Source organism: Anopheles aquasalis, chromosome 3 (assembly GCF_943734665.1).
Source record: "Anopheles aquasalis chromosome 3, idAnoAquaMG_Q_19, whole genome shotgun sequence".
Classification (NCBI taxonomy): Eukaryota; Metazoa; Arthropoda; class Insecta; order Diptera; family Culicidae; genus Anopheles; species Anopheles aquasalis.
Window position 1 is genome coordinate 26,508,031 of NC_064878.1, and position 12,291 is coordinate 26,520,321.

Here is a 12,291-nt window from a genome sequence, read left to right on the forward strand (position 1 = left end):
CGCCAGTGACAACGACGACGACGACGAACTCAGCTTAAAACGTCGCCAATGGCCCTCCTGATTATCAATGCAAAAATGGTTGCTCTCCTCGCTTGTGCTAAGACAATGTTTGTCGCTCGTTGGAATGGGAAGAAAGACAAAAAAAACATCCGAGTAGCACACAAAGCACCACAGGTCTTGGGGCGCCCGGCACACCGCGCGCAATGTCTGTTATCAGCGACTGAGAAACTGGTGAAACTGGCCGTTCTTTGTCACTCGGTTTTTTGTACGTCTCTACGGGGTTCTCTCCACCGTTTCTCAACCTGTGTGGACCCTGCTGTTGGTGTGTTTGTGTTTTATGCTTCGTTGTCCGTGATCTAAGCAACGTAGGACGTGGGAAAAATGCTGCAGCGTAGGAGTCTACACGAGGACCAAGGCCAACACCAAGCTAGAAGACAGCAATTTGGCCAAATTCCTGTTATACTCATTGGATAAATTAATTATACGTTTCTTTTCTGTGTGGGAACGGCGGGACACGACATGGCACTGCTGTTTGTCTCTACTTTTTTTCTCAAATGACCGCCACCGCTCGTTGCCACTGTTTGCATTTAAAAATCACTGAAGTAGAATAGTTTAATTAGAAAATGGCCATTTCGGGGACTCATTACGTTCACTTCTGCCTCTGCCTTTTAATCCAAATGCTGCGTGAAACTCCCATTAAGCCATGTATAATGGGGGAATTCAATTAACGATACAAGCGCCCGAATGTGTCTCTCATACACATGCACAAGAACTCGCTCCGGAGACCCAAAGTATCTCTTACTCGCCAACGGATCAACACAATGGAAGGAAGCGCGTATGTTTCCTGCCTCATTCGCATCTTCGTTTCCTCTCAATAGAAAGCCATAATCCTCGGTACCAACAACGAGCTACACCTGGTTTTTGTTACTGTTCCCGAGTGAGTCTGCCACCGGAAAAGACAAACCACCAGACGCCAGATTTCTTTCATCGGCAACCACTCGGCTGGCTGCCGGTTTTGTTTCGACATTTTCGCTGGTACATTTCCCGGCCCAAAACTTTTCAGGTGCTGCGGCTGCTAGCTCGTGGGAGTGAATCTCTCTTGAACTTCCGAGGCCGCTCGGAGGCAGATACCATCGATGTCAGCGACAGCAACAGAGAATAAGGCCCCTTCCTGTGAGAGCGCTACTTAACAACGATCCTGGATCCTGGGAATGGTAGACAGCTAAACGAGCAGCCGGGAGGTGCAAGTCTTTTGTGTTGCAACGCTGAAATCCCACAGTCTGTAGCTGCTTTCTCATTGCCGAAAAAGATGGAAGCTGATAATCTGCTTTGCACAATTTTTCAAACGGTTTCTTACTGTGCGATGGAGGGGAATTGGAAAAGAAGTTGCATGGCCACAACACAGCCAAAAAGGCCTCTTGGACGACTTTCGATCATAAAAGATTCCTTTTCAGTGAAATTTCCAACCGAACTACGATAAGAGCAACTTGTATCGGAAAGAAAGAATAGCATAGCATGGCTAGCAACTTTATTTCAACCTTTTTTTCGACAGTTCTTCGCGTAAAGTTTCTATCGTGGCCATGCACCTTCGGTAACTCAACCACCATGAGGCATGTCGGTTTCTTTGAGACCACAGTGCCGTTGCAGGCTTCTCTATTTCACTTCGAATTTGTTTATGGATCTCCCGAGCCGTTGGAGTGCAAAACACTATTCGTGCTCGACTGCAGCATAACTCGAGGACCTTCATTTTCAGAATTCACCATGAGAGGATGACTTTTTGTCGAAAAATCACTTCAACCAAGCTTGTTCAACTCACAAACTTATCTTGTTCCCTGAAAAGCTGTGCTGTATCCATGCGACGTACCCTCGACCCGGACCACAGCACAGTTGCGGTAAAATGGAAATTGAAATACTTTACCATCACACCACCCAACCTCCTCCTATAGGAGGGCACTTTATCGCTCACTTGCCACGGTCACCGCCGGGAAAATGGGGGAAAAGTACCACCCCGTCCCATGGAAACAATGCCATTGCCACGCCGACAACGATTCCATTTGTGAATTACTCGATGAGTGGAAACAAGTTGGCAATCAATTTGCTGGCAAGTGACCGAGCGAACGAGCGAACGAGCGAGCGCAAGCCAACGTCGAGCCCCGGGAAATCGATTGGCTCATCTCTTCGCAATTATTTACTCGTCTTACCAACCCAAAACGGGAACGCGGGGCGGCCTCCGAAAGAGTCATCACAAAGCAATCTAGCATCATGTTTCAAATGGCTCGTGTTTCACTGCCCAAAATGGTTGCTCAAATCAATTCCAAATACTATCACCAGCATCACAAAGCACCGAGCAGCAACAGCGATGGAAGACGCTGAAGAAGAAATTGGGGAATAGAAAATTTGAATCTCATCTCGCCACCACACAGCGTGACAGTAACGATGGGATCCTCCCTGCGAGAGGAGCGAGTGGTTGATGAAGTGCGACGGATAAACGCAAGGCGGGATGATGAGTGAGCTAGTGGGCTGGAAAATCGCTGAAAGCGAAAGACAGCCAAGAAGAAGAGGAAGAAAAAGTGGAAAACGGGTAGAGGGCGCACGGTCTCGCCGCTGCCAAAAATGGGAAAATCATTTGCTACTGATAATCGAAAACGATACGATTACGCGCATACTTGCATAGCTGGCTGGTGATGGTATTTGGGGAGGGGGGGGGCGGAGATGATCCTGGGTGGTGCTTGGAAAGAGAAAATTAAAAGATCCTTTCGACCACCACTGGGGGGGACTGGGTTGTGTGCGTCTCGGGTTGAATGTCTGGTCGAACGATGGAAAGCGTGACTAATCGATTGGGAACTGCGTCCAGTAAAATGGCTTTCGGCGCTCCGTGAGTGAGTAAGCAGTTTCTAGTCGTAGAAGGCTAGGAAATTGTTTTACTAATGATATCCGATGATGAGGAGATAAGAGGAAATTGATATGATTACGTGCGTAAACAATACGAATGGTGATTATTTCGTGTGTTTCACCGGTGCTATCCATGTAGGATCCAGTTCCTGACAGAAAGGATGCAGGAAAGCAATAGATTCTATGTTTCATTTAAAATATACCTACTTTTGAAACCATTATTCATTAATTGGATTCGCAGGTTCATGATATTAGCTTTTTTTTTGTCAAGTAAGAAGAATTTTATGTTCCTTAAAGCTTCTTATGCTGCTTTGCAGACTTGCATACCTAGATTACTTGCGACCAATTGGGAAAAGTATCGATTTTTAACCTTTCTGCTAGTTTGTAATAATAGTTTAGTTTTACACTACTTTTGTGCGAGTTTTTGGATACACGCAATGTGAAAAAATACTGGTTGAAACGTTAAAACAACATTACCAAAAAGGAGGAGTTTATTAATGTTATGATCAACGGGGATTGTGTAATACTTCAATTTCAAATTCATTATTCCAAGATTTTCTCCCTTTCATTTTAGCAAGCAAAGATTGCGTATTGCTAGTATCAAATCGATATTTTGTTCGTTTTGATATGACAATTAAACGATGAATCATGCATCCTTATCAATCAGAACAAAACAGACAAGAACAGGCTTTCAACATTGAACATAGCATTAGAAATATATTGTGGAAATATCTGATAGCTACGAACTATTCGCCAACTATTTAATCCTTGTTGCATTCAGCAAACCGTGAGTGATTCCATTTCCTCTTACGCAATAGAACTAGCGGCTTAAATGGAGTTAATCCCGCTGTCAGGACAAGTCTCGCTCCACCTTATCACATTGCTCATCAGCCCATGGCAAAGAGATCAACATCAGCGGAACGAATCCACGGGTCAATGTGCTACAAGAAGCTTTGCTGTTTTCTTTCTAGCCAACCTCCCTCTGGCCTATGCAAATGAGCATCCTTCGTGTGCTAAACGTAAGTTGTTCCCCTTCTGCACCGACAACAACGTAACGCTCGTAAGTCTGGCCATACGTTCATTTGTGGAGCTTATTGGAACAAAAGCTACCAGCCACTTGAGTGCCACGGAGCGAATCGTATCCCTGTGCTGACCGGCTCTTGATCCACCCTGTCAAAGACCAAAACAAATCCCGTTCTCGGTTGCTCGTCCAGGACAGTGGCCTCGCGGATAATCCCAAAGACCATATCCAGCCGGCCAGCCAGCGAGCCAACGAGCCAGCTTGACGTAAGCGTTCGATTCTTGCTCCCCGATGGTTATGCGATAGTTTCACGCTTCATCGAGTACTTACCATCATAAGGCGCCCTCTCTAGAGCATTAGGTTTCGAAGCATAGAGCACCATGTTCGTACTCCGGTTCCCGTTATCCTTCCCGATGCGCCTTCTGGTTTGCTGTGTAAGCTAGCAAGCCATCACACCACTAATTGGATACTTCTGCTGCCTGTTCGGTTACGATCGTGATGTGCCGGCCGTATCGATGGAGGCGCCAGGTGGTCGGTGTAAAATTGGATTCAAAGGAGGATTAGGAGCCGCCCAGGACCGGGCTAAGAAGCCGGATGAGATGATTAGCATTCAAAAGCCGGTACGGAAAGCTTTCCCGTGCGATGATGACGATTATTGCGCGGTAGAGTGAGATACGATGGTGAACATCCAACGAAACAACAAGATGACAACATGTTCCCTCCCGTTCGCCTGTGCCATGTTGCGTGTCGTGGCTTTACAGCTAGCAAGGTTAGGTCGTTTTGAAAATTTATAAAAAAATCCCAACCACAAAAACCCCCCCAGTCACTTCTTAGCAGAAAAGGATCTTCATCGCGCAGTCCTTTTTATGCGGCTGCAGCATGAATCGAGATATTCATATCATCTGTTGCCGTGCCCGTTAGCGTTTGAATGTGAGCAACAGCCGAGCCATCGCGCTATGCGTACCACGACGACAACGACGAGCAAGCAGATGGAAGGCTGATCAATATCGCGGTGCGGAGTGTTGAGGTTTGGGAAATTACGCTTTTCCTTCCTCTTCATCAACGCGCGGCAACGGCTTCCAGCTCAACGGGGGCAATCTTATCTCGTACCAGCCGACCCAGTCCGCAAACCGGCACTGGCGGAGAGGAATTTAAGGCGATTTGCCGGCACTTATCTAGTGGGGAATTTACATAAAAGTTCCATTGCACGTTATTAAGCGTAAAACCGGTTAAGGCATTATGAGATGGTGGTATCGAGATCGATAAAGCATACGGGAAAGGAACTCATTTGCTTTCGCTAATCGGTATTCATTTACTGCAAGGCAATATAGCTCGACAATATAAATTGCGCTTTTTAACAAGCCAATAACTGCTTCAATTAATGTTAGCGCAACATGATTTTGCCATGTCGTTTTCAACAATTAGGGATCAACATCTTTATACTCTGTTATCTTTGGTTGGTAGTTACTTATTTACAGATTCATTTGTGTCTGTTTTTCATGTATTCATTTATCAATTTATCATTTTTTATTTTTATCTTTGCCATGTATTAAGAACCACCTCACGCCCATAAGTTTAACACAAAATATATGAAAAATAAAACGTTTTCAAAAATGTATCCCAAAAAAAGTTCTACTGCTCGTTTTATTCCTAATTCACTAAATGATTGTCCAACATCTCAAGCTAAAACTTATGAATGGGATACTTGATGGCGAAATTCAATTCTACCTGCACTGCCCATCGCCCAGCGTTATCATTCCGACTCGCAATCCACTCCACTCCCAACAGTAAATGGTTCCGAATGCTCCTACAAAAAGCATTCCTCCTGACTTCTATGCTGCTGCTCCTGAACCCAGTGGATTCTCAAAAGGCTCTCCCTCCCTCTCGAAAGCCCAACCACCAGTAATTGTGTTCCATTATGAACCGTAAACCATCGGCAATCAGCACGCAACGGCTAACAAGAACCGAACGTGCGCGAACGTTCCACCAGCAGGATTTGCCCTCCCATCATCATCGAAATCACAGATATTGGAGCCGCTGTGTACGCCTCCCGACGACAACATCTCAAGACGATGGCCACGAAGCAATCCCTCGCTCTCTCTCGCTCTCTCTCTTCCTCTGTCTCTCTGTCCCCCCCCCCCCCCCCCCGAAAAAAAATGAACGACGCTGGCAGAGAGATTTATCAACTATTCATGAGACGCTTGTGTCATGAGCTCAAGACCGCAGGAAGCGAAGAACCGCCCGCCCGCTCTAGCCATTCCGGCAGATTATATCTTATTCATTTGATATTATTTCTTAATCGTAAATAGAGCCAGCCAGCGAGCCTGCCGGGTCTTCTAATGCTGCTACTGCTGCTTCTGCTGCTGCTGTGAGTTTTCACAAACGCGTTTTCCTCGCACCCCCTAACCGGTGGGCCTTTCACCGATTCGGACTTGTGTGCCGTCAGTAGCAGCTGCAGTCGCAGACTAGCGACCCAGTGGATTTGAATGACGAACAATGCTCTCAACGAATACGATGTCGGTCGCACTGATGATGATGATGAAGAGGACGATGATGAGTGTGGTGATGGTGTGGTGAAGCGGTCCAACGGTTTCACTGCAAGACACGTTCCTTTGGTGCGCTTTGTACGCAAAAGAACAAAAGCAGTCCTCATGTCCTTTCATCCCACCACCCCCTTCTTCCGGCAGGGGGCCGTTTGTTCACTTCCTTGAGGACCACCCCACCCCCCTCTCCATCCCCTAGCTCCTGCCACTCGTCGGTTTAATCTATATTTTATTTGCCAGCCACCTTCCCCTTCGGTGTGTGGGACTTTGGACATACCGTTCCCCCATGGGAAACGATCCCGCCATTTTGTTTGCGTGTTGAGCTGAGAAAGGAGAAGCGGTGGGGGGGGGGGGGAAAGAAAGGAAATCGAGAAGGAGCAACGCGTGTGTGGCTGGCAGCATGAGAAATGCTCGCCTTTCGTCCTTCTTCTTCTTCTTCTCCTCCTCGACTACAATCGTTATATCACTTCAGCCAATATTGACTCTGACCAGCAACCCCCCTTTTATCCACCCTCTTTCCACCCTTAATACAACGTCAAGGAGGGAGCGGGTGGTAAAACCGGCTACCGTCGGTGCTACTGCTCATTGTTGATGCGACATGACAGCCCCAAGCACCCGGGAGCACACAGTTCAGCGTTCAGCCGCAGTCATTCCGCTGCATGCGGACGATTTTTCTGCATTTCCCTGCCTCCATTTCACCCGCTCCTCTCTCTTGTGGTGTGAGATGTGTGGGAAGTTGACACAAGAAGGCACACATTGGTGCCGGTGACAGAGAATACACGAAAGGAAGCAAAGAAGAAAGCAAGAAATGAAACCGCAACAACAATCTGACCATTAATTGCTACTGCCGTCACGCCGGTGCGCGTCAAGGGAATCACCGCAATGTATGTTGCTGGCTGGTATTGCAGGGAGGGAAAAGAAAAAGGGTACTGAAGCAATGGCAGGCAAAATTAGGAAACTTTTTCTCACGAGAAAATCTTCCCTCGACCCTTTTTCCGATGCGAGTTGCTGTTTGAGTTTCTGGAAAGTAATTAACAGCGTCGAGTACTGAAGATGTTGATTTAGATTGCATTTCAAAAGGAAGAATCAAAAATCTTTGAATAGTTATGCAAAAAAGCATTTGAAATGCCATTTAAATGCATCATGAACGATTGGAAAATTGAAATGTCTTCCATTTAGGCCTTCAGGTCACTAAAAGGGATACTAAACAGGATGAAGATGATCGATTCCATCTTCATCTTAAAGTCGATCATGTCATGGAATTTAAATAACAAATAAAAGCGAAAAATCAACCACTTCAAACCAACGAAACTCTTTCATCCACCTTTTCCCCGCGAGCTGCCTGGATCGGAATCGAACTGACACACCAACATTGCCCTATAACCCGTGCCCATCGTCCATCATTAATCATCGAATTACTCTAGCGTGAATGATGAATTAGGTGCTTTCGGGCCCTCTCCACCACGAGCTCGAGCTGCCATCGTTCGCGGTCCATCACCTCCTCTACACTACGCCAACACGAGCCAAAACCGCATAACAGGTTCTGAGCGGACTCGCCAGCGGACAACAAAAGCTCCCAGCAGCATCCCAGCGAGCGTGCCAGCTTGCCAACAACAAGCGAGCATCAACAACATCATTTTTAAGACTCTCTCAACAGGTCAACAGATTGGCGGCAGCAGCAGCAGTAGCAATGTTTATGCACACCAAGGAACACCAGGACCAGGAATCTCCGTTCTTCCACGGCGCCACGGTTTCACCCTTAACCAGATCGATGCCTTCATGGGCGAGAATTTATTGAACGGAACGCAATCGCGCTACGTACGGCGTACGAATGGTGTCGAAACAATCATTAGGGACTTGCTACCACCTTCTGTTCCCACCCCGCGCGGTTGGGAGGGACCACATTAGCATGCTTTCTGCGTGTTGCTGCTGCTGCTGCTGCTGCTGCTTCAGTTGGGAACGGGCAATCCGATCGATCGAAACGGTCCGTTACAGCGAGCGAAAGGACGACGATGCGCGCACCGCGTGGCTAATGAATATCACGTTGCGCCTAATAAACCTTTGCACGTTTGCAGCATAAATTCAATTAAAGCCCCATGCTCCAGGTGAGCATACCCCCCGGGAGAAGCACCGTAAGGACTGCTTACGGGCGCGAAACCGTGGCACACAGTACCGGGTACTCGTCGTCGTAGTCGTCACAAGATGTTTGTGACCGATTCGCGCCACCTTGCGGTCCGTACAACGTGCCATCGTCGCCCAAAGAAAAACCAAAGAACGAAAAAGAATCAGAAGGCAAAACTGGCACAAAAAAGAAGCAAAGGGTAGGAAAGTGGTGCGATTACAACGCGCTTCGAGCAGCGTGATGCCGAAACCGGGCCTAGCATGAACGCGTACGAGCTCACCATACGTTCCTTCTGCTTCCTCTGCTTGACCTCTCGAATGTCCTTAATTATCCTCACGGGAATAGTGTCACGTGGAGCGTCGTTGGCGAGCATGGACTAGGTGTGAAGGTGTGTTAGTGTGCGTAAATAGGTATGTGCGAAGGGTGTTGGTGATGACAGCACCACCTCACCAGCAATTGGCATACAAGGTAACGGTTGCTTTAATGGATCTCTGGGAATGGGCATCATAGTTTTCGGCATGCGGCTGATTGAACAGAGCAAAGCAACTGACAAAGAGTCCAGATTAATGGTGTCTTGAACGCCTTCACGGACAAGAATAGAACCATGAACTGCTGATTAGACAATCGGTTTTGGCAGGTGTGTCAGGGCAATAATTCTTGGCCGGGTTTTTATGCGGAAGTTATTTTTACTTTTCTGACATAAAACTTGATCAATACTTTCTGAACTGTATGTCCATTTCTGATCTTTTTTCTAGTTCAATAGCGTTTTTACCATTCATGTGCTCGGCTACATTAAATGTACAAAGCCCGAGCAATGTAAAATGGTTTGTTTATATTTTACGAATGAAGTAAATTTATATCAGAACGGGATATGCCGTATGTTTCATGCATAAATGGCATTGTTCTTCCGCAATCAGATTTGTGTAATACATCAGTTACGAAGAAGTAGACTTCGGCAAGTAACAGCCATGATTTTTCGGGTTTCAAATTCCATAAATCAATGCACATTCCAACTGCAATGACTTTTCGACTCAGTAAGGACCGTGTGGCGTTATTATTGAGTTGTTTCATAAATGATTTTTATGATCCTTTATTTGCTTTTCTCTCAATACGTCTTGGAGACGCCATACTAGTTGATTTTTTAAGCAGCTTGTAAAGCTTCTACTAATGATCTTTCAGTTTGCGTGAACTCGTCATCGGAAAACTTATGCAATATTTCGTCGGCCCTTTTTTGCACTACGACGCAGTTTCTAATATTTGTCACATGAGAATTATCTCCTTTAATTATCGAAACATTCCATTTCCATTCTATACACATTTTCTGATGGTCCGATTTCCTGAACAGGAACAGGAAGACGTTTTTGCAAGCAAACAATAAAAGAAACAATTTTTCTTTAAGCACTTCTCTAGACTTCTCTAGATAATTTGTTGATCATGAATCATTCGTCAAAAATACAACGACGACATGCTTCAATCGTTTCATTCTGGAATGGACTTTCGTAGGCCTTGGAATTTCAAACAGTCTATATAAATAAAAGAATGTTGTAAACTGTTGTCCAGCAAAGCTACAATTCTCTTCAATCAATCATCTAGCTGAGCATGACGTACAGCACGAGACTGAACACTGGTTGTGATGGTAACGTCTCACTTTCAGCAGGCAGTCCATCGCACACGTATCATAAACTGGCATTAACTTTGTTGAATGAAACAGGTCAAGTGAAAGGGAATAAATCTAGCTTATGTGCGTCCTGGACGTCGTCCTCACGAGCGCCTATTACTCAGACCTGAGTCTGACAGAACAAGAAACGAACGCAGCTGCGTCCGGAACCTGGACTGGACGACCGGAATGGTACACGATGGTGCACACAGTGCAGTCGTATGTGCCGCCGTGCTAGCAGATTAATGTTGTCGTCTACGAAAATGCCACGTGACTGGCGCAGTGTCGTAGCACACAAGCGTACAAGCGTACAAGCAGCCACTGCAGCAGTGGCATTGACTTCAGGTGCACAGTTTGAGGTGTTTGCGGACACCCCTCGACGGTGTCTTCTCCGTCGCAAGCAGTGACTTTGTGGTGACTTCTGCGCTCTGTGCCAGGTGCTCGTGATGACTCTATGTGCAGTCGGACCCCCATACTGTCAGCCAGATGCCTGCAAGAGGCATCTGGTGGTGTTGGGAGTGAAGCATGTGTGTGGAGTGTACAGTGCGCAAAGTGTTGGCCACGAAGAAGATATGCCCACGTGATCAGTGAGCCGATTAGGCAAAGGATACGTCACTAGCGTGGAGCGATAAGAGGATGAAGGAGAATAAGAGTGGGAGAGAGAGAGAGAGAGAGAGAGAGAGAGAGAGTGATAGATTGCACTCTAATGATGGTGGTGACAGCGGCTACACTAGCTAGGACCCGCATTCGATGGCCTCTGGAGGCCACCTGGAGTCGTACAGTGCAGTGCGCGGTGTAGAGGAAGAGCAAGCCACAAGCATCACGTACGCACGCACGCACGCACGCACGCACGGACACACACAGAAGCACTTGAGCACTACGACAAAGACGGGACCGCTTCAAATACACACTTTGGACTGGGACCGCCGGTTGACGGAACTGTTGCTGCTGCTACGCCTCCGAATGCCTCCCGATGGACCGGAGGCGGCGGCGCTGCCACTTCCGGTGGCCGTCAGCGAACCAGCCGACCCGGCCACCGCCACCGCCACCGCCCCTTCCGGTCCATGGCTCCCCTGGTGCAAGTCAACATCCAGCGAAGCACTTTTCCGTCTGCTCCCTTCGCCCATGCCACCACCGACACTGAGGCCAATGTTGTTGCTGGTGCCGGCACCACCTCGTGCTTCTCCTCCTACCGTGCCTCCTTTGGCCATCCGGCGAGCGATATCATCACTGGCACTCACGCTGACGCTACGCTCGAAGTAACTGCCGCCCTTATCGTTCATCGTGGCGAATGGAGTGCTGGTAGCGGTTGGCACTGTTTTCCCTCACCTGTCAGTTGAAGCTACTCTAGGAAATTCCTTCACGCAACGCACCGGGAACACTTCAGCGGAAGTGGACACAAACAAACACACGTGCGGCACCCGCTTTTACCTCATGCACACCGCGCTTTCACGCTACTTCGCTTCCTGGGCCTCGGTGGACTCGGTGGAAATGAGATAAGAAGCGCGAATCAAAACACTGCACTGTCATGGCCGTCGAGTAGGTAGCGGCAGAGTGACACTTTGGCTTTCTGCTTTCTAATGTATGCTTAAAGGATTCATTTACTGGCGCATCTGCATGACTTTCTTTGGTGACTGAGAACTGACTGTTGGCGGCACTTCTCGAGAACCTTTAATTGGGGAACCAAAGTTAGGAGAGGAGTTTCAGGATTGAATCCTTCGAAGGAACATTCCACTGTTATGAAGGCATCATTTTTCGACCGAAATCCTCGAAGTTGAATCATTTTGCCAACGCAATCCGTTCTGTTCCGTTCGCTCCACACAGAAAACAAGTGATTCGATAACCTTTACTCCAGCATGCGAGGAACAGCTTGAACTAGCACCATTCCAGCCATCGCAGGACTAGGACCCATCAAAACATTGCTCCCAACGCGACCCCATTGATCATCATTAAATGATCGCACAATTTACGAAATTGCACACCGCTCCCTCGTCTTGTTTTCCGTGGTTCAAGAACAAGAAGGGCCGTTTCAACAGAGTAAAACCCCCCACCACGA

The 12,291-nt window shown here is 47.4% G+C and overlaps 1 protein-coding gene across 7 annotated transcripts in view; it reads right to left on the reverse strand.

Annotated features, from left to right (window-relative positions):
- LOC126575701 (alpha-catulin) overlaps nt 1-12,291 on the reverse strand; it is a 77,956-nt gene that overhangs the window by 50,111 nt on the left and 15,554 nt on the right. For 6 of the 7 annotated variants that reach the window (XM_050236522.1, XM_050236521.1, XM_050236520.1 and 3 more), the window contains exon 2: nt 11,147-11,904. The exons of the other annotated variant lie outside the window; for it this stretch is intronic. In XM_050236522.1, coding sequence (XP_050092479.1) covers nt 11,147-11,518 — 372 coding nt within the window. In that variant the 5' untranslated portion in view covers nt 11,519-11,904. The remainder of the gene's footprint in view (nt 1-11,146; nt 11,905-12,291) is intronic. 7 annotated transcript variants of the gene reach the window in all.